Raw genomic sequence first — 25115 nt, 5'->3', positions numbered from 1 at the left:
CATTGGCCCATGAACATTTCCTGCTTGTTATCAAACTATTTCATAACAAGAGGCAATTCAATCATAACTTAATGTTAAAACAGCTATCATAACATTATTTATCAACATGTGGCTCTTTTTTGGATTCTCGAAAGCTTTAGAAATGAAAAATGTACAGGAAATACGTTGGGACCATTGTTTTTGTTTGCATCCCTTAAAATTGTGTATAAAGGCCTCTTCAAACTGCACAGATTATCCAACTAATATACAATAACTAGATTACAGTACATCACTTCTCAGACATTCCACAACCAATCAACAAATGGTGATTTGCTGAGCACTAGCCAATGGCAACAGATGCTAACAGGTTAACAATGATTCATCAAAACCTGACAAAGTGTCTGCTGCTGTAGGTCAGCATCTGTCAGTGTGAGATGCCCCTTTAAAAATCCAATAAAACTCCCACATTTAATGTATTTCTTTGACTGATCATTGTTGTCATTTTGAGAGTCCCCCAACTCTTCCCAAATGAATTTATTAACTTGTATATGAAAGGTGTTTCGGTTTCGTACCACTGCGGACGTTCAGCATGTGGTGTTTGTCCAGAGACCAGCTGCCCAAGTTTGAGGGGTTGAGCTCATATCCCTGCAGCACAGCTGTCCTTTTCTCCCACAGGAGCTGACCGGGACACGTCTCATACTCGTACCCCACAGATACTATAGAGAAATTGACAGATGGAAAGAGGGATAGGAAAGAAATGTGAAGAATGAAGGCAAAAATGACAGAGAGGGAAGACACTTAGAGGAAGAGCAAAGCTGTGCTATCTTAATTAAACACTCCATCACCGAGCGGGGACATATCAATTCATTAGCTCACAGGAGGAACTTGCCGCTGGCATAGACCATAATGGATGAGAGACAGGCAGTCTCATTAAACTCCAAAACTATCTGTGTTTTGGAGCTCAATTTAAGAGAAGACGCTGGGGAGCAGACAATGGCATTGACAAGAAACAAGATAACAGCTGAAATACACCTGTTTCCTGACATGACTCCATATCCCACTTACCCAAAGCCTCGGTCAAGCCATGGACCCTCTGCCTGTAGGCATCAGTCTTGTCCCAGATATAGGTGTATGCCAGGTTAGGAGAGGCATGGAACCATTTCTGGAGGAGATGTCCCTCCACGGCCACCATCAGGTGCACTTTGGCCAGGCTGAGAGGCACTACAGCTGGGGTCATAATCACTTTCAGCAGTGAAAGGTAGCCTGAGGTCCTGGAGCTCAGATAGCAGAGTTTCAGACTGGTGCCAGGGATCTCCACCTGCTCATGAAGGACCTGGAGAGTGGGAAGAAGAGAAAAGTGGGTTAAACATGGGCAGCTAGTAAGAATGTGCAGAAAATCGCACTCTCTGGGCCTCAACAGGCTCAGTAGTGATTGAAGTTAGAGTCTGAGGTCTGTAGCATCATTGTAAGTGAATGATGAGAATAGGACCTGATATGTTATGTATTGGTGCTGTTACCTGGATGAGAGCGAGGTAAAGGAGGTGGGGGTTCACACCAAATGCAGAATTAAAAATTCTCATGATTAAATTACATTCAATGTCAGTGTACAGACAGCAATGGATAGAGGAAACCCAGGCTCATTCTGGTTACACACTGCTGTATACAATTCTGGACAAAGCAAGTTGCAGTTGCAGTTTTTGTTTTCGTGAATCCACCACTGTGTACGTTTTTTTAGACCTCAAATTTTTCTTGCGAGTGCCATTTGCGCCTGCTGTTCTCGCATAAATCCACCAGAGGTAACTGTTGACTGACTAACTAACTGACTGACTGACCAACCAACCCCAGCTTCCCTCTTTCCTAAACCCAACCAATAGTGTTTTAAGAAGCACCAATTGAAGCACCAACCCCCTTCCCTAAACTCAATTGCAGTGTTTTGAAAAGCAATCCAAAAAAAAGAAAAGCCCTTACGGCAGCCAGATGTTTACCACATTTTCAGATTTTACCACATTCTCACCCTGTTGTTTACTTTATTTTTTGGTTTACCCGTTCTTCACCTGACTCGAACCCCATTGTTGCGGTCATCTCCCCTCTGTGTCTCAAATCCGCCAACATACATGTTTAGCTACCAGACAAACTGGTAACAGCAGAAAAGCCATTTACATGGAGGTAAGCTGTCAGCTTTGCCGTGCAAAGGTAAAAGACTGTAACTTTGTTCTTTGACGTAAATGACTTATTAATATTTTTGGGACAATGAAGACCTCCTTTTTCATGTGGATACGTATCTTGAGTCAATACCATTGTTTTTTTTTTTTAAGAAAATATTGTCTCGTCTTAACAGTAACTTCCAAAAGCCCAAGTGAAACCAATGCAAAACACCGTAACACGAGTTATCACTCTTTGACTTGGTTTTGGTATGCTTTAATAAAGTTACTGTCCTCTGCCTTTGTTCAGCTGCACGTCAATAAAGTTACTGTGAGCAGCATGGAATTACAATATTCTGCTTTTGTTTTGCTGTCATACTATCATAAATAGGCTAACAATCTGCTAAATATAAAGCCCTGCAAATAAGCAAAGACTATAAATTGTGAGCAAAAGGGGGGATTGGGGTGGGTGCGGCACAGTGCGGCTGTTCAGACTGACACCAGTCATGGTGTTAATTTGTTTTGTTTAATGACAGAAGTAAAAAACTGAACAATTATTTGAACTGTACAACTGTACAAGCAAAAAATTAACATTTATTTTTATATTTTTATCCACAAAGTGTGCAGCTTTTGTCACTCAGTGTATCTGCAGTGTATCGGCTTCTAGAAGAACTTTTCAAGTACACTTCTAGTACATTGATGTTAGTATACTTAATAAATAAAGAATACTTTTAAACTTGACCTTTACTTAAGTATACTTCTTTTTCCTAAGGGTGTTTTACTGACTTACCAAGATCAGTCTTGTACAGCAGGGGGAGTATTGCTGCTCTGACAGCCAAGTTGAGTCAAAGCTAGGGATTCTCCGATTAGGATTTTGTGTAGCTGATATTGAGTACCGATTCCTTGTCATGGTCATTGGCTGATATTGAGTACTGATTCTAATGCTTCAAGCTTTATAATGCATTGAGCACATTTTCCCTCTAAGTATGATCCTTAAGATAATATCTTGCCTTACCTAAGAGAATAAATGAAGGATGCTGCATATAATCCTTTAAACACGTTTCTTATAACCAGGTGTGAACGTATCATGGCCAGAAGCAGCTTTACAGAAAATAATTCATCCATTCATTTTACTCTGGCTTAGTCCCCTATTTATCAGGGCTTGCCCCGGTGGAATGAAAACAATAAAACAGATATAAAAATTCTGAAAAATTACAAAGCAATTTGGAAACACAAATGAGGAAATAATAATTCAACATGTCTCAATCAAGAACAAGTTTGGAGCTCAGATTTCATCCATAAGAAGTTCAAATGAACACCTTTAAATCAAATACTTCTTTACTAAAAGGAAATACGCCTATAATGTACTGTTTATAGCAATGAGTGTATTACAAGAATTTATATAATTAAATATTCATGTTAAAAATAAATACAATTTTATTTATCTAATAATTCAGATAAATTCAGCTTTTAGTGAATTTGCAATATTGTCAAAACACAGAACTTTCAGTTGTCATACATAAAAAGGCCTAAATACATGCAAGACTGTTCAAATATTTTGCTGGTCTCCAACTATTGACAGCAGATATCTCAATGAGAGAGAGAGAGAGAGAGAGAGAGAGAAGGGGATTTGCACTTGCGATATCTTCACTGCTCTATTCATTTAACCTAACAAATATAATGCTTAGACCATCATTGCTCCTCTCATGATCTGTTGTCGTGCTCATTCACTCTCGTCACCATGATTTCCGTGTATTTGAACTGATTTTTGGGGATCACAGAGCCGGTATAAATTTGCGGGAGACTCGCGGAGCTCCGCTTGCACTACAGCAGCGCAAAACACTGTAAATACAATGGCTGCACTTGCAACAAAGACAGCATCACTTGCACGAGTCGCACCAATAAACTGTAAACAGAGGTCGCACCGCATCTGTATATATTTTAGCTGCTGTGACTCTCACGCATCGATCACTCAGGCCCCCACACATCATTTACCTGTGTTGTGACTGCTAGTCTATGCATTATATACGGGAGCGCATGTGCGTCTTCGGTCCTGTCAGATGTGGCGCACGCACCCTCATTCCCATGCAGCAGAGAGTGGCTATCTAGATTCAGAGAGCAGAAATTTGTAATCGCTCGACCATGTAGAGCCAGAAATCACATGTCGTTGTGTAAATAACGTTATTTATTACTAGTTATTTATTAATAGTTATTAATATCTATTACATACAGCTAATTAGCTTGTTTATTAAAAGAAGTTGTGATCTGGCGCGTTATATATATAAAATACACTAAACTTGACTTTAGCTTGGGCGTGCCGCCCGCCTAATATAACGGTAGGGGAAACACTGTAGGTCATACCTATGATATCAGAAAAATTAACTCAAAATTAATGCTAAAGTAGTGTAACATTACAATACAGACACAAAAATATTGTAATTCTGTAAACAATTACTTTCAAATTACAGAAACTAATTATTTATTATGTATTACATTTTAGAAGTAATTTGCTAATGCAACCAAAGCACAGGATAGCAATAAGTAAATGGCTGTAAGTAACTGCCAATAATCAAAAATAAATAGCGTGATTACTAGACTCTACAGGTGTTACTATGTTTTTTTTGTAAATGTTGAGCAGCAATATTGATCATGTGGAAGTTACTGCCTTTTGCCTTGGCATGACTTCTCACTTATTGTTTTGAATACAATACCAAGGCAGAGGACAGTAACTTCAAAATAGGGGTCAAATGTCAAGTTTGAGCTCAAGATTTTTTTATGTAGATAGATGTCATTACTAAAACATGTAATTGACCATTTTCTAATGTCCTATCTATGACTAATTTGTCTTTGTAGTCATTTTTCTCAATTCAACACTCGAGTTAAGGTCTTTTGCCTTTGTAGGGCAGAGCTGGTAAGCGAGAAAAGGAACGGCATCATACCTGTAGTGTTCGTTTTAACAACAAAATGCAGCCATACGTTGCTCTGGCTACATAATTCCTGAGCTACAAAAACGTATATAGGGCTACCTTTTCAGAATGAGCCTATGTTGGATAGAGACAAATTTGGCAAAATGCACAAAATTTGTCTCAACCGCTCAAGTTCAAATAATTGAAATCAGTCAAAAAATTTGTGTGTGGAGAAAAACATACCAGGAGTACATCAGAGCAAGTGCCAATGTACCTTGTGTCTGGTTTGAACCCAGCATAATAAAGGCCAGCTAGTAAGTGCTGCTGAGCAAGTAAATCTCACTCTCTGGGCCTCTCAGTAGCAACTGAAGCTAGAGACTGAGGTTTTAACATCCTTGTGAGCCTGCAAGGAATCTGATGGGTTACATTTGTACCAAGACTCAGATGGGAGTGAGGTTAAAGAGGGGTGAGTGTAACAGAGACCAGTTAGTAAGAGTTGTGCAGGTAAATCACACACCCCTGGCCTCAAGAGGCAAGCAAGTGACTGATGCTAGAGGCTGTTGTTGTCTGCATGCTCATCTCCAGGGACTATAGTTTAAGTGCGGTTTGAGTAGAACAAGAGGGGCTTACACCAGAGGTGTGCAATCATGCTTCGGGAGAACCAAATTGTAGCTCTAACTAGCTGCAATGCACTTTCCTGATTTGTCCAATTTGAATAGCTGTAGGTGTCTTTAATTAAGGGTTGGAGCTAAACTCAGCAGGACAGTGACCCTCCAGGAACACTGCCCTACAAAGGCATAAGACCTTAACTCGCTAGAGTGTTGAACTGAGAAAAATGACTACAAAGATTTATTTTTTGTTTCCCGAACAAATTAATCATAGATAGGACATTAGAAAATGGTCAATTACATGTTTTAGTAATGACATTTATCTACAAGCTCAAACTTTTGACCCCTATTTTGAAGTTACTGTCCACTGCCTTTGTATTGTATGCAAAACAAAAAGTAGTGAGAAGTCATGCCAAGGCAAAAGGCAGTAACTTCCACATGATCAATATTGCTGCTCAACATTTACAAAAACACAGTAACACCTGTAGAGTCTAGTAATCACACTATTTATTTTTGATTAGCAGTTACTTACAGCCATTTACTTATTGCTATCCTGTGCTTTGGTTGCATTTGCAATTTACTTCCAAAATGTAATACATAATAAATAATTAGTTTCTGTAATTTGAAAGTAATTGTTTACAGTATTACAATATGTTTGTCTCTGTTTTGTAATGTTACACTACTTTAGCATTAATTTTGAGTTAATTTTCAGTATCATAGGTTTGACCTAGTTATCTAGACCAGTGTTTCCCAACCCTGTTCCTTGAGGCACACCAACAGTACATATTTTGTATGTCTCCCTTATCTGACCCATTCGTGTCAGGTTTTGGGGTTTTTTCTAATGTTCTGCTGAGTTGATTCAGGTGTGTTTGATTAGGGAGAGGTTGGAAATGTGTACTGTTGGTGTGCCTTCAGGAACAGGGTTGGGAAACACTGATCTAGACTGTATATCAGCATTTCCCAAACTTTTTTTTTTTGAGTGGAATACTCCTTTAACATACTTCTGCATTCTCACTTCCACTTAGACTACAGTCACTTTTACCATTAAGGCGCAATATTTGCAATTTAAATACAAATTTCCAGTGAATACTTTACCTTAATGAATAACTTTTTTAAATGAATAATGTTTAAAAAAAAAAAGTAAATAAAAAATGCAACTATAGTAAAAATTAAGTTATTGATGTATTAACTATAACTGCCAGTAGGTGGTGGTAACGCACTGTCTTAAGACATTTATTCAGTAAAAAAGCAACTTTGTATTAATGAATAGGTCGATGAATCAACTCTCACAATTCATTTAAAACCTCAGATTCATTCACAAAAATAACCCAGCCTAACCTAATGAACAGTTGGACCGCTGAATGTCAGCAGGTTGGAATAATGATCAATAATCTTGTGGATTGGATCTCTGTCAACATTAATTGCAGTGGATTTTATTGGGTTGCAAGGAAAGGTAGGAAATAGTTTTAACGACATACTGTATTTATGCTATCTGTGATCGTGCTACATGCTAACAATGGCTGTTTCTCAATATGCGTTCTTCAGCGGTCTTGCGTCCTCGTGTTCTCGTGTAACGTCATCATCAGCTGCCATAGTTCAACTCCAATACTCAAGACTGCAAGAACGGAGGACGCGTGAAACTTCCCGGATGTGTTCTTGATATCCAGGACGCACCAATGCAGACTTGAGCACCGATCTCGCTGTAGAAGTCCCACAAGTCATTGCGACTGGAGGTGGGAAGCGCAGCATTTTAAATAGGTTTATTATTAACGTTCAGAGATATAATTTATTTACCTCAGGAGTTTCCCTAAATGAAACGGTGAAAGTAAACATTACCATGAACATCTTAATAAAGGAATAAACACATTAATGGTGTTTGTTTGCTGAAATTCGTATTAAAATCTGTTTTATTTATACTGTGCAATGTATATATATATAATGTTTTTATGCAGAGTATATATTTTGAAAAGGAGAAAAACAATAAATTGCTGTATGAATGCTGTAATATTTAAAGAGCCCATATTATGGGTTTTTGAAAATGCCCTTCCATGTAGTGTGTCACACAGCTCTAAGTGAAGTGAAATATCCAGCTAAGGCTTAAATCTGTAAGTGTACAGTGTTTAAAACTATTGATTCATCTATAAAAGAGTCGACTCATAGTGCTTCAAACGAGTCGTCTTGATAACGAGTTATTAGGTGTTTCGCGATGACGCAGCTACGAAACACAAGTAGTTGCACGCGCAAGCCCGGGAGATTTGAAACCTGCGGGTCCGCCCACTAACAGAAAAAAGTCACACACACACACACACACAGAGACACACACAGACACACACACACACAGAGACACACACAGACACCGGTAGAATGAAGTCACGCTGTGCAGATGGAGATTATTGACAGTTCACCCAAAGATGAAACCTTAGCATATAGCCTAGCCTTGAGCAGATCGAGAGCCTCTGGAAACTACCTGCTTACAAAGAAGACTTCTTCAGTTTGTTAAAGGAAGGATCGGTAAAGACTGTCAGAACAAGGATCAGTGGATCATGAATCAGTTTCTTCCCCCATTTCACCAGTGTAAGTACGTGCGATTAAAATTGTTGCCTCGTTTACTCTAGCTTGCAAATTATGCATTTAGTTGTGTTTTGTTACTTGTAACCGCGTGTGCTGTATCAGGTTAACTCTTTATATTCTCATATCGCGTGTAAAGCTACGTTGAAAACGCGACGCGTGCCGCTTTGTTTATGGATAGTCAGCTATGTGTGTGTGTGTAATGTGTGTGTGTGTGGCTCCTCTGAGGACGGTCGTTTGTGTGAGTGTCTCCTCTTAGGAGGTTGATGTGTGTGTGTGCGTGTCTCTGAATAGGGTAAAGCTCTAGGCAAAGGGTGATCAAAGGGACCCGTTTGTAAAGTGAGGACTTTAGGGGGTGTCGCGGTTGAAATCTTAGGGTTGTAATCGCGGATGTAACTGAGGACGCGGAGGGGGAGGGAGGTGTCGCCGCCGCGCCGTCTCTATTCTGGACGCGCCGGCCCTGTGTGTGCGTGTGTGTAAAAAGAGCAAGTAGACTGCTAGGACATATCCTCGCCAGTTCTTGGACTTTTTGCTTGATAAAATAGTTAGTCGTCAGTATTTTCTAGTCCATCGTCTATATTTACATTCACCCACTGGCAGCCAAAATCCACTATGAAGCGTGTGTACACTGTGACTACCTTTATATTGTTGATAATCTGCTGGGCATTTCACTCTGTCTCGCCCTGAAGCCTGTCAGTGTCGTCGACCAATCGCAGCAGCCTGTCATTGGTCCAATCAGCGCAGATTAGCTTCGCGCTGAGGACGGGTTTGGGTACAAATGAATCGCTGAACGATTCATATGGGAGTCGCTGGGATAATTAGGTAAAAATAAATGCATATTATAAGACCATCAAAGTGTTGTTTGACCTTGCATGCATATTAGACTGTTGTTGGAGACCCTTACAACCTAAATATGACCCTATTTCATCTATAATATGGGCTCTTTAAATAATTTTTCATTAAAAAGACATGTGAATGTCATGAAACCATCAGGAAGATGCATCTCATTTCTCAGAGGACGCGTTCTCTGTCCTCAAGGTCTTCCGAGTTCGTTCTTCCGAGGACACCTGGCAAGACCTGTCTCTGTGTTCTTGGAATTGAGAAACAGCCATTATCACGGCATTCCAGTCCACTAATTTAGTGCAACTAGTCAGACTGCACTGAGTAAAAAATACAAATTCTGAAGAAAAAAAAGTGTTAGATCATTTAAGATATATTTTTATATACTCACAATTTATAGTCTTTGCTTGTTTGCAGGGCTTTAATTTAGTAGATTGTTAGCCCATTTATGATAGTATGACAGCAAAACAAAGGCAGAATATCGTAACTCCAGGTTGCTCACAGTAATTTCATATTGACGTGCAGCTGAACAAAGGCAGAGAACCGTAACTTTATTGGAGCATACCAAAACCAAGTCAAAGAGCGGGAACTTGTGTTATGAAGTTCTGCCTTGGTTTCACTTGGGCTTTTGGAAGTTACTGTTAAGACGAGACATTATTTTCTTGAAAAAACAGTGATATTGACTCAAGATACTTATCCACATGATAAAGGAGGTCTTTGTTGCCCCAAAAACATCAATAACTCATTTTCGACAAAAAAACAAACAAACAAAACAAAGCTACGGTCTTTTGCCTTTGCATGCCAGAACAGTTTAAGGACACCCTTGGGTTACACAAACAATAGTGATCCAACAATCTAATCTTTTATCTATGGATAAAAAAGTCCTGCCCTACATTTAGCTTGCTTGAGAATACATTTCACACTGATGGCATTTCCCACATATAGAGGCTATTGCAACTTCTGTTTGATGATGAAATTAATGGTTTCCTAAATGTTTCCTGCAACCATTCAGCCTCAGAGAGGAGATAAAAGAAATAAAAGGTATTTGAAAAACTGTGATTGATTAAATAGGTATGAAGACGTAAATGAGTCAGAAGAAGTTCCAGACTTAAAATGGAGATTAACAACAAAAGAGCAGACGAAAGTGAAGAGGCAGAGTAATAGAGAATATAAAACGCAAATAAAAAGCCTATAGAAGAGACCTCTCAAACTCGACAGAAAATGAGATGTGAATGGAGTGGTGTTGAACGTGGCACCTGGCTCTCGGGAAGGATGTGTCTCTCTGAAGGGTTGGAGCTGAAAAAGGAGGACAGTGGGGAAGGAAGCACTGTTGGATCAGGCCTGACAAAACCGCTCAGGTCACATCTGGCTGTGGGTTTCTCCTCCGTTTGCAGCACCAAAGTGTCCATTGCGTAGAAACGATTCCAGGGCAGCCACACCGTCCGCTCCTGACTCTGAAATGGAGCCCGCTCGAACCGCAAGGCCAGAGAGCCTCCGCCATTGGCCACCAGATCAAAACTAGGGAGAATCAGCACAGAAAAGGCCATCAGTTGACAAGCAATGCCACTGTCACACTAGAGTTTGTGGGTGCGAAAATCTGTTGTACGACGCTGAAAAGGGGCGGGATCAAACAAGATGATTAGACATTTAATAAAACGAACGATTGGTCCAAATTTGATATTTTTGTCCAGAGAGGTCATGTTTTGATCTTCGATTGGTCTCACGCAATCACGTAAAGCGATTTCGCAGGTCAGAGTTCACCAAGCCTGAACTGCGAAACTTGTTACACGAGCTTGAGTTTCCGGTCTGCCGCAATCCCAAGCGTATGAATGGAGGTCAATTATGGCGTTATTTCACTGACAAATGTCGTGAGTGCATGTCGAGAGCGTATTCATGTAATATGAGTGAGCGAATCTCTATGCTCGCGCACCGATATCCTCTGTTCATGGACAAAACTGCTTGCGAGCTCTCAAATATACGCTGCTCGAGTGCAAAACTTATCGCGCTCACTGAAATATATGCTGCACACACACAAATTTTCTTTCACGCTCTCAATACACTGCTCGCTCAGTGAGATGACATCAGACTCGCAATTTGTCTTGTGTTCCCTCTTCCTTTTGTGCTTTTTGATATGATTTATGCTGGTACACTGTTTATTAACAATAACCAACATACTAAAAATAGACCTACATATTCCATTTTTTATCTAATCTCATTTTTAAACCATAACATTTTTGGCTGTATGTTACATGTTTCAAACACTTAAAGACAGAGAATAGAAGCTTGATGTAAAAAATACATTTTATTTGAAAAACATTTATTAAACATACAAGGTGCACCACACCAATCAAATAAAAAACATTTAAACAAAAATATAACTAACGCAAGCAGAAATTTAACTGTGATAGAAAATAAGGAAAAACTTGATAAGATATTATAGCCTACTGCACTATTCACTCTTCAAATAAATGTCACTATCAATCCCATTTGATCATGTCAACTAATATAAAGTGAACTAGTCTCTGCTGTCTTCCACATTGTTGTTGAGATTTTGGAGCTGTTCCACAGGGCTCCTGAACACGTCTGTTGGCATAAACAGTAGTCCCTTTCACACAGTGATACCGGTAAATATCCGGAAAATTTCTGGAACGACTTTACCGGTAAATTCAAAAAAAGCACTGTTCACACAGGCACAGACATTACAGATTTTTTTCCGGAAAAGACCATTCACACATCCATTTTAAAATACCGGTAAATTCTGACATCATTAACCAGAAATGACCTCTAAACGGCTGCGCTTGTATTTGTAAATATTTAACTACATTACAAACTCTGTGGATGAATAAGTGTTGTGAACAACTTTGATAAAAACATATACAGGAACACTTTCGCATGTCGAGATGTTCATAATATGTGTGTGTGCTGGCGCTCACCAGCTGTTTTACGTGCACACGCGTCAGAGCTTGAAAGTAAAACATACAACGGCATATCATAAACATTTTACGGAATTTTTTTTCCACAGTTGGCATTAAGAAGGAACAGAAATGTTATCTGACTAACATCTAGCAGCTAAATGTGTCTGGAAAAATATTCACAGGGTTTCATTCTCATAAACCGCGCGAACTTGAATGCGTCTATTGGCTGAAGTAGACATCTTACGTCAGCGTGTTGTAGACGTGATAGTAAAGCACTTCAATTAATCTGTTGTGGCAATACTATAGTTGCTGTAGTTACACAACAACTGTAATATAAACAAATGACCCAAAGCTGTAGTTTTATACAGTATAGGATATATTATACTACAATTCACCACTTTACTGTAGTAAATCTACACTTTGTATTTCATTTTCTCAGTTCACTATTTTTAATACTACAGTATGCTGGTTCATTCATTAACAAGGAGTTGGAAATAATACTAGCCTAAATCATAGGCAGTATTTGTAACACATCAAAAAAATAGTATTTATTATAGAATTTACCTTAAGCTTTAGTGTACCAATATATAAACCATATCAACATTCTTGGGATAACTAATTTAACAGGAGGATCTCTGGAGAGCAAAAGCACGAAAGGACGAGGAAAAACAAGGCACAAATTGTGAGTCTGCATCATCTGACTGAGCAGGAGCAGATCATTCGCACGTGAGCAGCCAGTGTTTTGAGTGCCAGCAGCGTATATTTGAGAGCTCGCGAGCAGTTTTGTCCATGAACAGAGGAAATCTAAAACAAAAACAAAAAGATTCGCTCGCTCATATTACGTGAATGCACTCTCGACATGTAATACTGTGCTCACGACATTTGTCAGTGAAATAACGCCATAGTCTATGAGGTGAAAAGTGCAGTGTGACCGTGGCTTAACTCTGCAACTGCTGCTAGAGTCAGACTCTCTCATTAAAGATTAGTAGTCTGTTATGATAGGGTTAGGCTTAGTGCAATAAGATGACATTTACATGCAAAGTAAAAATATTTTGCTACCCAAAACAAATAAAAATACTTCAGGAAACATACTTCAGAAGATACTCAACGGCAAAACAGCATCAGATAATATGAATTTACTCACGTGCCATCCTGACGAGTCATGGTGTGCCCATAGTGAGGGTACTTCACAAACGTCACATTGACGCCTACCAATGGAGTGCCATCTGACGTCAAAACCTGACCTCGAATTAGAGATGCCAGGCTGCAGACACACACACACACACACACACACACACAATACATGTGTATTATTATGACATTAATAAATCATGTCATGTAGTCTACCTCAGGACAGGGCAGATGAGGTACCTGGCATTGAACGGGTTGATTCCGGGGATGATGTGAGTGCTGTCTTTACCCACAAGCATCTTGATTCTGTCATAAAAGGAGGGCACTTTCTGGACTTCTGATTGGCTCTGCTGAATGACCTGCAGTGGGTCACGTGATCCGCGGCACAGAGGATTGGTCATACAAGAGCTCTGCGTGCAGCAGTCTGGGTCCATGCAGTCAACAAGACCATCTGAGTGGAAAAGATGTCACCACATGTCATACGCTTTAGGTCTGAAGCATGCGTTTCTAGTTATTTGTAAAATAAAGCCACATTTATTTTATCAAGTACAGTACTTGATAAAACTGGCAATTCCATATTTATTTATATATCTATTTTTAATACATCAACAGAAAATATTTAAATTAGATCATTAAGGGCTCTATTTTAATGGTTTAGGTGCAAAGTGCTATTTTCTGGATGGAAAATACGGTCTATGCCCTGGCGCATGATCTAACAGGGTTGTGCTTAGTCTCTTCATAAGTTATGGGTGAGTTGTGAGCATAACATGCATTAAACCAATCAGAGTCTCATCTCCCATTCCCTTTAAGAGTCGTTGCTTCGCGCATGTTGTTATTTACATGGCAGACTTTGTAAGTGAAAAAAAATAAAACAGTTAACAGGGCCATCTGCAGCCCAAGGATAAAGAACAAGCCTTCCCCCATTCGGCCTCTTTACTTTCTCTTTACTTTACTTTTACTCTTTACTTTTCTCCTTGGATAAGGAAACGGTGCTGTACGCATTCCACTGAAGACATCCATTAGCCTACATCCCTGTGTTTGCGTGGGTTTCCTCCGGTTGCTCCGATTTACCCCACAAGTCCAAAGACATGTGGTACAGGTGAAGCTAAATTGTCCGTAGTGTATGTGTGTGAATGAGTGTGTATGGTTGTTTCCCAGTAATGGGTTGCAGCTGGAAGGGCATCCGCTCCATAGAACATATGCTGGATAAGTTGGCGGTTCATTCCGCTGTAGCGACCCCAGATTAATAAAGGGACTAAGCCGAAAAGAAAATGAATGAATGAATGAAAAGTTGCAACATGCTAACAACGCGCCTTAACACACCTCTATTTTAGACCAGTACGCCCATGAGTCCACAAAGTGGCACAAGTGGATTTGCTATTTGAATAACGTGGCACAATATGTGAAAATTAGGGCTTCACTGGTCTGAAAACAGCAACAAGTTGTGCCATACATGTCTTGCATCTTATTGCGCCGGGTGTATGATAGGGCCCTAAACATGATAAACAGCCTTTATATATTTCTTAGACATTTTTCCCCAAAAGACAACTACCATTCAACCATTTAGGGTTTCAAATATGTTTTGAAAGAAATTAATAGTTTATTCAACAAGAACAATTCAGATTTACCAAGAAACTGAAACTGAATAAATAGCATTTAAAAAAATGTTCATTAATGCCATATTTATTTAAACTACTGAATATATAGCTATAACGTACTATTTATTTGTAAAACATACTGTATAATTAATCATACATAGAATAAAGCATTCACTAAGTCTGGATGGCGGCACAGTGGCTTAGTGGTTAACACTGACGCCTCACAGAAAGAAGGTTGCTGGTTCGAGCCTCGGCTGGGTCAGTTGGCGTTTCTGTGTGGAGTTTGCATGTTTTCCCTGTGTTTGCGTGGGTTTCCTTCAGGTTCTCTGGTTTCCCCCATAAGTCCAAAGACATGTGCTGTAGGTGAATTGGGTAAGCTAAATAGTCTGTAGTGAGTGTGTGTGTGTGTGAATGAGTGTGTATAGGTGTTTCCCAGTGTTGGGCTGCAGCTGGACGAGCATCCGCTGCGTAAAACATACATTGGATAAGTTGACGGTTCATTCTGCTGTGGCGACCCCTGATTAATAAAGGGACTAAGCTGAAAAGAAAACGAATGAATGAATAAATAGTTGCAAAATAACAGTCATAAATTCATTTATTTTCCTTCTACTTACTCCCTTTATTCATTAGGGCTCACCACAGCGGAATGAACCACCAACTTATCCAGCACATGTTTTAAACAGCCCTTCCAGCTGCAACCCAGTACTGGGATACACCCATTTAATTAGCCTTCTGTCTTTGTGATAATATTTAGCTTCGTGTGTGCAGCTGTATTATAAGCACTGAATTGAGTTTGAACTCATAAATATGCATCGCTATGAAAGACCTGCATTTCTCCCCCACTTTTATTCTAGCATCGACTCGATTCTGCAAGTACCGCCACATTTGCCATATCTAGCACAGATGGCAGATGGTTAACGTGAGTTCTGAAGTCTCTCTGTTCGCCTGCCATCTTATTCTCAAAGTGTGTACTTCTGATGAACTCTTCAGTTCAAAACCCTGCTTCACTTTGATGTCAAGAGAAAGACGGACAAATAATGTGATTTAAAAAAAACACAATAAGCCCAAATGCAGAACTTCTTAATATTATGGAAATGAAATTGAACAAATCTATTCCGTTGCGGTAATGAGCCTGACTGATAGAAGTGATCATTGAAATGAATGATGCTCTAGTTTCTCTTTCTCTCCCGGTTTTTACTTTTAGAGAACTTACATCAAAGTCACAGAGGGCATCATTCGCACCCCTGAGTGCTTCTTTTTTTTCTGTTTCATCTTCCTTTCTCTCTCTCTTCCCATCTCTTATTCGCTGTGTATCTAGGTGCGCTGTACATGCACACCTTTTCAACCCTTCTCCCTAAATGGGTCTTTCTTGATGGGGTACAAACTCACAACAAGCGGCTGCTGCCAGAGACTTTTGCTCCGTGTTGTTTGGGCTGCAGCTCTGTGATCTCTGAAGCCTCTGTGAAGGTGAAGTAAACCCCCAAACGAAGGGTAAACAAAAGCCAGAAAGACACAGGAAGTTGTGTACGTCTAGAGGATGTTTGTCTTTTTTTTTCCTGAGCTTTTTTTTTGGTTAGATGGGGCATTGAGATCAAACATTTCCTTTTATAAGTTCTTTGTGATCATTTTTACAATTTCATTCATAAAAAGCAGAACTATTATGAAATAAAATACATAAAATTCAATTAAACCAATCCAATCCAATAATGTTGTTTTTCATCATATTAGTAAATGACAATAGTAAACATGAACTAGCTTCTACTTTTCTACTAAAATACCTCACTAATTACTTCTTAATTACTGACTTAATGTCATTTTTATGATTTTATTGAGGGTCTGTGAAGAAAATGTCAAAAATAATTCAAGATTTTTATTAAATAATTAAAATATATTTACTACAACAATTAACTAAAATTGGGTAAAATATTCTAATCATTTTGTTGATTATAAAATAATTCTTTTTGAATTTAGATTTTAATATATATATATTTTTTCAATAAATAATTAAAAATAAATCTACAAATAAATATATTGTCTTATTTTCAATTTTACAGTAACAAATAGATGTTCACACAATAAGTCTGTGGCGTCTGAATAATTATGTTCCTGATTTAATGTCTAACAAGAGAAAAACATTCAACACATTTTTGTATCTAACATTACCGATATAGGGCTGTAAATAAAATATAATTATTAATTAAGCAATTTGTCCTCCAAACAGTGTGCACAGTGTGTTTTTATTTATGAAAACAAAAGCAGTAAATGAAAATGTAGCCTATTTTTTACATTATGCACAAAGTTTGTATTTGATGTTGTTTGCTGCTTGTTAACTGATGTCCATTTTTTCAGAATGGACAAGTAAACTACAGAGGAGACCAGTGCTTAAATAAATCCTATATTAATGTCACCATGATTTTTGCCTTTCACTAATAAACAAATATCTGCATTATTGGAGTGTATATATTCCAGTTTTACACAAAGTTGCACTTTATTTTACAATACATGTACTTAACTGGTATATTCAGTCTAATTGCTTAATAAAGTACTATTAAAGTACTATTGCTTTAATATAAGATAACTACATGAACTGGGTTCAGGGGTAGGTTAAATGCATTAAAGGGACAGTTCACACAAAAATGAAAATGTACTAACTATTTACTCACCCCTTAAGTATTTTTAACCTTTTAAGAGTTTGTTTCTTCTGTTGAACAGAAAACAAGTTATTTAGAAAAAGGTCTTTTCTGTTCAACAGAAGAAACAAAGTCAAACAGGTTTGTGAGAAGTGAAGGGTGAGTAAATGATGACTGAACTATTCCTTTAAATAAACGTGACTAAAGAGTACATTTAAACAAGTGTTATGGTCTACCCTTCCCTCTTCAATATATAGTATAAGTTATATGTGTGTCCAACAGAGCTACCAAACTTCACAGACTGAGTTTGGTTGATTGTGTTAAAGGGCCAGTGTTTTCCAAACCCAAAGAACAAGTCAAAATTGCAATTTGTTTTTCTTTTTTTTCTTCTACTTTTCTACTAAAATACATCGCTAATTACTTTTTAATTACTGACTTAATGTCATTTTTATGATTTTATTGAGGGTCTGTGAAGAAAATGTCAAAAATAATTCAAGATTTTAATGAAATAATTAAAATATATTTACTACAACAATTAACTAAAATTGGATAAAATATTCTAATCATTTTGTTGATTATAAAATAATTCTTTTTGAATTTAGATTTTAATAAATATATTTTTTTTCCATAAATAATTAAAAATAAATCTACAAATAAATATATTATCTTATTTTCAATTTTACAGTAACAAATAGATGTTCACACAATAAGTCTGTGGCATCTGAATAATTATGTTCCTGATGTAATGTCTAACAAGAGAAAAACATTCAACACATTTCCATTAAAGATCATGCACAGTGGATCTCACAACCTCATTCAACCCAGGCTCATTCTGAGAACGTAGTCCCGAGGACGTTTCTGGAGACCGCAAAATACGTCCCAGGAGGTACGTATTTTTGCAGTTTTTGTTTTCGCGAATCCGCGAGAGGCCGCTGTGCGCGCTTTCTCCCGCGCCGTCCTCGCATAAACCCGCTAGAGGCCGCTGTCGAGCGACCTTCTGCCTGCCTGGATGACAGAATGATTGACCGTGCGACTAGCTAATCGGCTGACCCACCCTCCTCCGTCCCTAAACCCAACCAATGAAAATTCACAAAAGCCGTCCAGAAAAAGAAAAGCCCTCGTCTAATTTTTACCACGTTTTCGGATTTTGACCACATTCTCACCCTGTGATGAACTGGTTCACTTTATTTTTTGGATTTTGTTTTTGTTTTCTTACCTGATTTCTGGAACCGCTTTCCCCGGACTCGAACCCGGTCGTCATCGTGGTCAGCCCTCTTTCTGCGCCTCAAGTCCGCCAAAGTACACGAAGAGCTAACCGGACAAACTGGTTGCAGCGGGAAAGCCCTCCACAGGGAGGCGAGCAGCCGGCCGGCAAGCGCCGAAAGGAACGGCGTCACACCGCCTCGCAGCGTTCACTTAAAAAAATGAAATGCAGCCGGACGTACCCCCGGCTACGTATTTCGCAGTCTCCAGAAATGTCCACGGGACTACGTTTTTCAGAATGAGCCTGGGTTGACCTCATTGCCCAATGACATTTTCTCTCCAAAAATTCTCAACAAATAAATGTCTGTACACTCAAAAAACAAAGTTGGGTTGTTGTAATCCAATTTTGGGTAACATGGACAAACCCAACGTTGGATTAATTTTTTCAATTAAATTAAAAGTATACTTTTTAGGCCAATGGTTGGGTTTTTCCACATTTGACCCAATGTTTCATAACAGCAACCCAGCTTTTTTTTTTACAGTGTCATACAAAGTTGTTGGAATCTTTTAATTGTTCTTTGCCCCATCTTCAACAGTTTGTGTGTTTTTCAGGTATGAACAAACCGCATGGTTCACTTTTGAGATTTTGTGCACAAAATAAGTTAAAAATAATAAATAAATCAGTCAAAGAGCGTGTGAGAGTTGAAGTGTCATGAACATAGTATGCAAACCCTTGAAAATATTTACAACTTAAAATAGACTTAGTGTAAGGGGTTTGCTGTTTACTGTGCATATCATAGGTCTCAAACTCAACTCCTGGAGGGCCGTAGATCAGCACAGTTTTACTCCAACCCTAACCAAACACAGGTGAGCCATCTAATCAAGGTGTTCAAAACTACTAGAGACTATTAAGCAGGTGTGAGTTGGAGCTGGTTGGAGCTCAACTATGCAGAGCTGCTGCCCTCCAGGAATTGAGTTTGAGGCCACTTGTGTATAAATTAGACAATGAGAGAAAACAAGACAGAGCACAGAGAATAAAAACATTTTTGAACAAGAAACAACATCATTTCTTGTAAAAAAAAACCCTTTCTGTGCTCTTGACTGCTGGCTGCTCGGTGGCCTGGACTGACTCTGAACATCCACCTGTTATATAATCATTCTGCCTACGGCTAGTTTCAAATCCCTCGCTCTGCCTGCTAACAGACACATCACCTTTTCACACGGATGATTGAAGCTGCTTTATCCCTCCGTTCACAGCATCTTATATATGATATGTCCTAATAAACTGCCACAAAGCAGAAGTTGAAATATACATTGACAAATCTCATAGAGTAGAATTGATTCTTTACGAGTGGGGAGAGGATAGCAAAGCACCAATTCATTTAGGCCTTGTGAACTTATGAGGAGCCTGGGAGTTTATGAAGAGCTAACAATTTATTCAATCATAAACCTGAAAACTCAAACGAGGATTATCTGATGAAACAAATGTTGGGAAACTTGGGGAACAGGATGACCTTTTATTTTGTTCATGTTAAGTCAAGCTTTATTACACAAAGCTAACTACGAGTTAATGTATGACTAATGAAGATCTAAATTATTAAGGATTGCTACATTATAAATTACTTCTTTGAGTTCATTTGCAAAACATTTATGCATTTCTCACACAACTTTCTTGTTCACTTGAGTCTCAAAACCTTTTGCATTCAGAGAAACACTTTCAATTTCCATTACCTCTTGCAGTGGTTGTGACAGTAAAGTATGAAGTTTATACTTTATAAAGAAATATATAGTTATTGACAGGAGCGTGTGTGAAGGGAATAATGGATATCAGATACTGTACTTTAAATGAGTGTGAAGATATTTTATCGATCATAACTTTTTTCAAAAACACATTATTTACTGCATGATAGACTGAGATTGTATGATGTCAAGTACTGTTCCATCAAAATGTAATGTGTGAAGAGAAATGCACTGGGTACTTTTTAGATAATCTCTTGATAGGTCAAGATATGCATAAAGTCTGGAAAGCTGTTGTATTTTGCCAAAGAAGGGATATATGGTCATATTTCTGCATCGAAATTGTATTGAACAGGCCTTTTTATAGGTAAAGCCCACCAAATAAAGAAAATGTACTTAGGGCTGGGTGATAAAATCAGTATCAATATTTATTGACCAAACACTATTGTCAATAATAATAAAAAAAGTTTGGTATGAAGCTTCAGTATGAAGCGCTATAGTTTTATTAAAATGTGGCTGCTGAGCACATGCCTTAGAAGCAATGCCAACAAGCTTAGGATGTAAGTTTGTCATTTCCAATGGAGGCACACGAATTGCACAACCCGAATTCCATGAGGGCACCGCGATTCATGTAAGTGGAATTTATCAATCTAACGACAGACTAATTACCTCAAACACAGAGCAGTCGCTAGTTATGAGATACGCTAGGTCACGTCAGGTCAGTATAACAACACATGTGAAAATGAGGGCTGTACAGCAGCAGTGAGGAGATTGTAAATAAAAAAGGATGTAAGGATGTCACCAGAGTGGCTTTTTGGTTTCTTTTCTTGTACATCCCAGCCACTAGCACCCCATCTGAAAGAGTTTTTAGCATAGGGGTAATATAATCATTCAACTTCACAATTTGTAATGTTGCAGTATGTATTTGAGTAATGATGGCTGGTTCATTTACTTGAAAACTCAGATTTGATTATCATAATTTTTGTTGACAGAGTTTGAGGTTTACAGTGTCATTATTATTGACACCTTACAGATCTACCTTAAAGTTTGTTTTGATTGTTCAGCGTTTATACTTTACAATTGCACACATTTTGTAACATTTCATTTAACTATTTATCAAGTTTAAGAGTCTCTTAAACACTTGTGTTTATTTTATTATAAAGAGATCAGATATTTTGTTTAAATATTTTTGTTTTTGACTATTAAAGCTATTTTCCTTAGTAATGCTGGTCAAATAAAATAGATAAAGTGGTTAAATAAAAAAATCCTAATATTCCTAAATGTATTGTTAAAAGATATTCAATAATTATTGATACCGAATGATATGAAACACGATATTGTGATATATATATATATATATATATATATATATATATATATATATATATATATATATATATATATATATATATATATATATATATATATATATATATATATGCCCAGCCCTAAATGTACTTAATTTTTTTATTTACATTTACTTAAACTCTAGTGATTTCAAATCAGTTTGAGCGTATTTATTCTGTTGAACACAATATTTTGAATAAAGTTGTAAGAAACCTCCTATGGAAGTCAGTGGCTACTGGTTTACAACATTATTGAAAATATGAAGAGTTCAGATGCAAAAACCTCTAAATGCCATCTGAAAATTTCTCCCAAAATGAGCATTTTTCTCAGCCTCCTATGTTTATGTTCAAGTATTTCACTTTAAATGCAATGAATAGAATGTATTCATTACAATAAAAGTACAATTTCTGAGCCTACACACAGGAAGAAGACAGAAAATTTTAGAAGAAAGTATGAAACGGCATTTAGCGGTTTTTGCTGCTAAACTCTTCATACTCTATATTCCTTTGAGTTTAACAGAAGAAAGGAAATCAAACATGTTTATAACAAGTAGAGACGGGGAGTAAAGGATGACAGGATTGGGCGGACTGTCACTTTATCTGCTGTATACGAGGCCAAAGGGGATACAAATCATTTCTGCATTCAGTTTGCATTCTTTACCTCCTTCATTGTCCTTGTTGTCATTGCAGGAGGTCTCCATAGCAACGCTGCAGCCTGGCCCTCTCCAGCCTGTGTGGCACTCACAGTGCCAGCTGTTCTGACCCATGATGCACTGCCCATTCCCATTGCACAGACCCGGACAGCCATCTGTAAGTGTGATTATGGTTTAGAGCACATAAGAAACACATGCTAAGTGATACTCAAAAGTTATTAGCTATGCTTCCATCCACCTATTTTTATGTGCATTTTGGATATGTGCATAAAAATTTGAATGATGGAAATGCCAAGATCCGCCATAAATTTTGAAAATGTGCATAAAAAACATATGCGCATAACTGAGTAGGATAAACTTTTTATTCGATAAGAAAATATGCGCATAAACTACGATGGAAATACTTTTACCAAACAAATTCCAGGATGCACATTAAAAAAGGTCATGTGATCATGTGGTGATAAAAATATGTGTGAATGGACAAACCAGCCGGCTGAGCACATTGTAAAACATATGAAATGTTGTTTTGGTCATTCTAGATCGCCGTAACCATTTCAGTATTAGTGCTATTATATTATTAATGACCTCCAGAGTCAAGAGTGTCTGTGCTCTGCATTTAATGCCTTATGCTACCCTGCGTTCATTGCGTGCCAGCATTTGTCTTCTGAGGCACAAGTGATTTATTAAATAAGGAAAAGATTCACGCAGATTCTCCTACCACAGTAAATTCCATTTTTACTGTTGATATTTGATGCCAGATGATCAGGAAGTGATGAATTTGTTCTCTTTGACTCGTTGAAACACTGCTTTATTCGCACGTCTTTCATGCAATATTCCAGTTTTGTGCATAAAGTTAATTCGCATTTTTGGATGGAAACAGCTACTGTAGCTCACATGCTAGTTTTTAATAGCATGTACAGCCTTCCTGTAATAGAGTTTTGATAACCAAGTACAGTAACGTTTTGAGTAGCGATTGCAGAGTTATTGTGGAGTTTTGAGTAGAAACCTTTCTTTTGCTTAACTAGTTGAGTTTTGAATTTAAATAGTTGAGTTTTGAGTTTTGAAACCTCAACCTTCCTGTAGCTCACAAAGTAAAAACGTTAAGGATCTGTGAATAGTTGACATGAAATTGAGATCGTAATTCAGCAAAAGCTGCAATTCTCATGCACATCTTGTCATGGAAACATGGCTCTGTGATCAGTAGTAAATCTCCTCTGTGAGCCTGAGGCCATGGGGAAACTGCAAATACGCCACAAAGAAGAGGCACGTTCGGGAAATCAAACAGAGCACAGGATTTAACTACTTTTATTGAATCAACATGACTAATAAACACAGAAATAGGGAATCATTTCACAAAATGATTCATATTTTAGTCTCTAGTGTTATGAGGTGTGTTAGGAGTAAAAACATTATTATTTAATTTAATTAATGTTTATTTCTATAGCACTTTTACAATGTAGATTGTGTCAAAGCAGCTTAACATAGAAGTTCTAGTAAATTGAAACTGCATCAGTCCAGTTTTCAGAGTTTAAATTCAGTTTAGTTCAGTCTAGTGTGGGTTAATTTTCACTGCTGAAAGTCCAAACACTGAAGAGCAAATCCATCATCACCACATGCAGCTCCACAAGTCCCAAACCAAGCAACAGAGGCAAGGAACAAACTTCACCAATTGACGAACGGGAAGGAAAAAAACTCCAGTTGGGCATGACCATTTCTCCTTTGGCCAAACTTCCTGTGCGGAGCTGCAGTCTAGGTGCTGGAGGCTGGAGAACACTGGACATCCATATCCATCAGCATCAACACAGATCCATTGTGTTCTTAGAAGCAATGCAGACAGCTGTCAAATCGCAAAATGATTCTCATTGATTTCAGGAATGTGCCAATTAAATCTTCTGCACTCTTTTGTGTAGTTAATTAGTGAACAATGGCTCTGTGTAGCATCTGAAAACAGCTGATGGAAATTTATAACTGGTTACAGAGCCAACTTTACTGCCAAAATGTGCATGAATATATCACCTTCGATTAATTGCTCAGTCCTACAATTTTAATAGCAAGCACGACCTTCCTGTAGCTCAAATAGTACAGCATAGCATTAGTAAATGCTAAGGTTGCCGCATGGTCGCCCACTGAAGCTAAGCAGGGCTGCGCCCTGAATGGGAGACCACATGGGAAAGCTAAGTTGCAGAAGTTAGTGAAACCAGCAGGGGTTGCTCAACGGTCTGTGTGGGTCCTAATGCCCCAGCATATTGATGGGGACTCTATACTGTGAGCACCGTCTTTCAGATGAGGCAATAAACCAAGCTCCTGACTCTCTGTGGTCATTAAAAATCCCAGGATGTGCTTCAAAAAAGAGTAGTTAACTGTCCATCATCACCTCCTAACTATCCCCATATCTTTTTGGCTTCATCACTCTGTCTCCTCTCCACCAATCAGCTGGTGTGTGGTGTGCGTTCTGGCACAATATGGCTGCCTACACGTCATCCAGGTGGATGCTACACATTGGTGGTGGATGAGGAAATTCCCCCCATTGTGTAAAACGATTTTTAAGAAATTTTAGACTGATACAGGGCTAAATGCGAAGGATTTTTTTCGAATATCCCAGTTAGAAAAGGTGTTCACTTGCCCAATCAAAAAATGATTAAAATTTAATACATTCAATAACAATAATGTTGTTTGATTTTTCAAATTAAATTTCACAAACCCTATAACCCTTACCAAGAATAGAACAAAATATAACTATTATAATAATAGTTATAATAATAATTTAATAATAAAAAATGTAGGTCATGTCAGTATCCTCAACAGTAAATAAATACAGAATTTTTAAGCAAATGTTATTAAAGAAAGTTATTAAGAAAAG

General features: G+C 38.0%; 1 protein-coding gene across 1 annotated transcript in view; it reads right to left on the bottom strand.

The window, feature by feature from the left end:
* Positions 1 to 25115, bottom strand: part of tenm2b (teneurin transmembrane protein 2b) — a 218739-nt gene that overhangs the window by 29776 nt on the left and 163848 nt on the right. The window contains exons 13-18 of the mRNA XM_056446894.1: positions 22264 to 22410; positions 13329 to 13539; positions 13102 to 13221; positions 10299 to 10560; positions 1045 to 1312; positions 552 to 695 (exon numbers count right to left, since the gene is read on the bottom strand). Coding sequence (XP_056302869.1) covers positions 552 to 695; positions 1045 to 1312; positions 10299 to 10560; positions 13102 to 13221; positions 13329 to 13539; positions 22264 to 22410 — 1152 coding nt within the window. The remainder of the gene's footprint in view (positions 1 to 551; positions 696 to 1044; positions 1313 to 10298; positions 10561 to 13101; positions 13222 to 13328; positions 13540 to 22263; positions 22411 to 25115) is intronic.

Source organism: Danio aesculapii, chromosome 21, assembly GCF_903798145.1.
Source record: "Danio aesculapii chromosome 21, fDanAes4.1, whole genome shotgun sequence".
NCBI classification, from domain to species: domain Eukaryota; kingdom Metazoa; phylum Chordata; class Actinopteri; order Cypriniformes; family Danionidae; genus Danio; species Danio aesculapii.
Note: the sequence above shows the minus strand (reverse complement) of the source record. Positions and strands in the feature narration are given on the sequence as shown.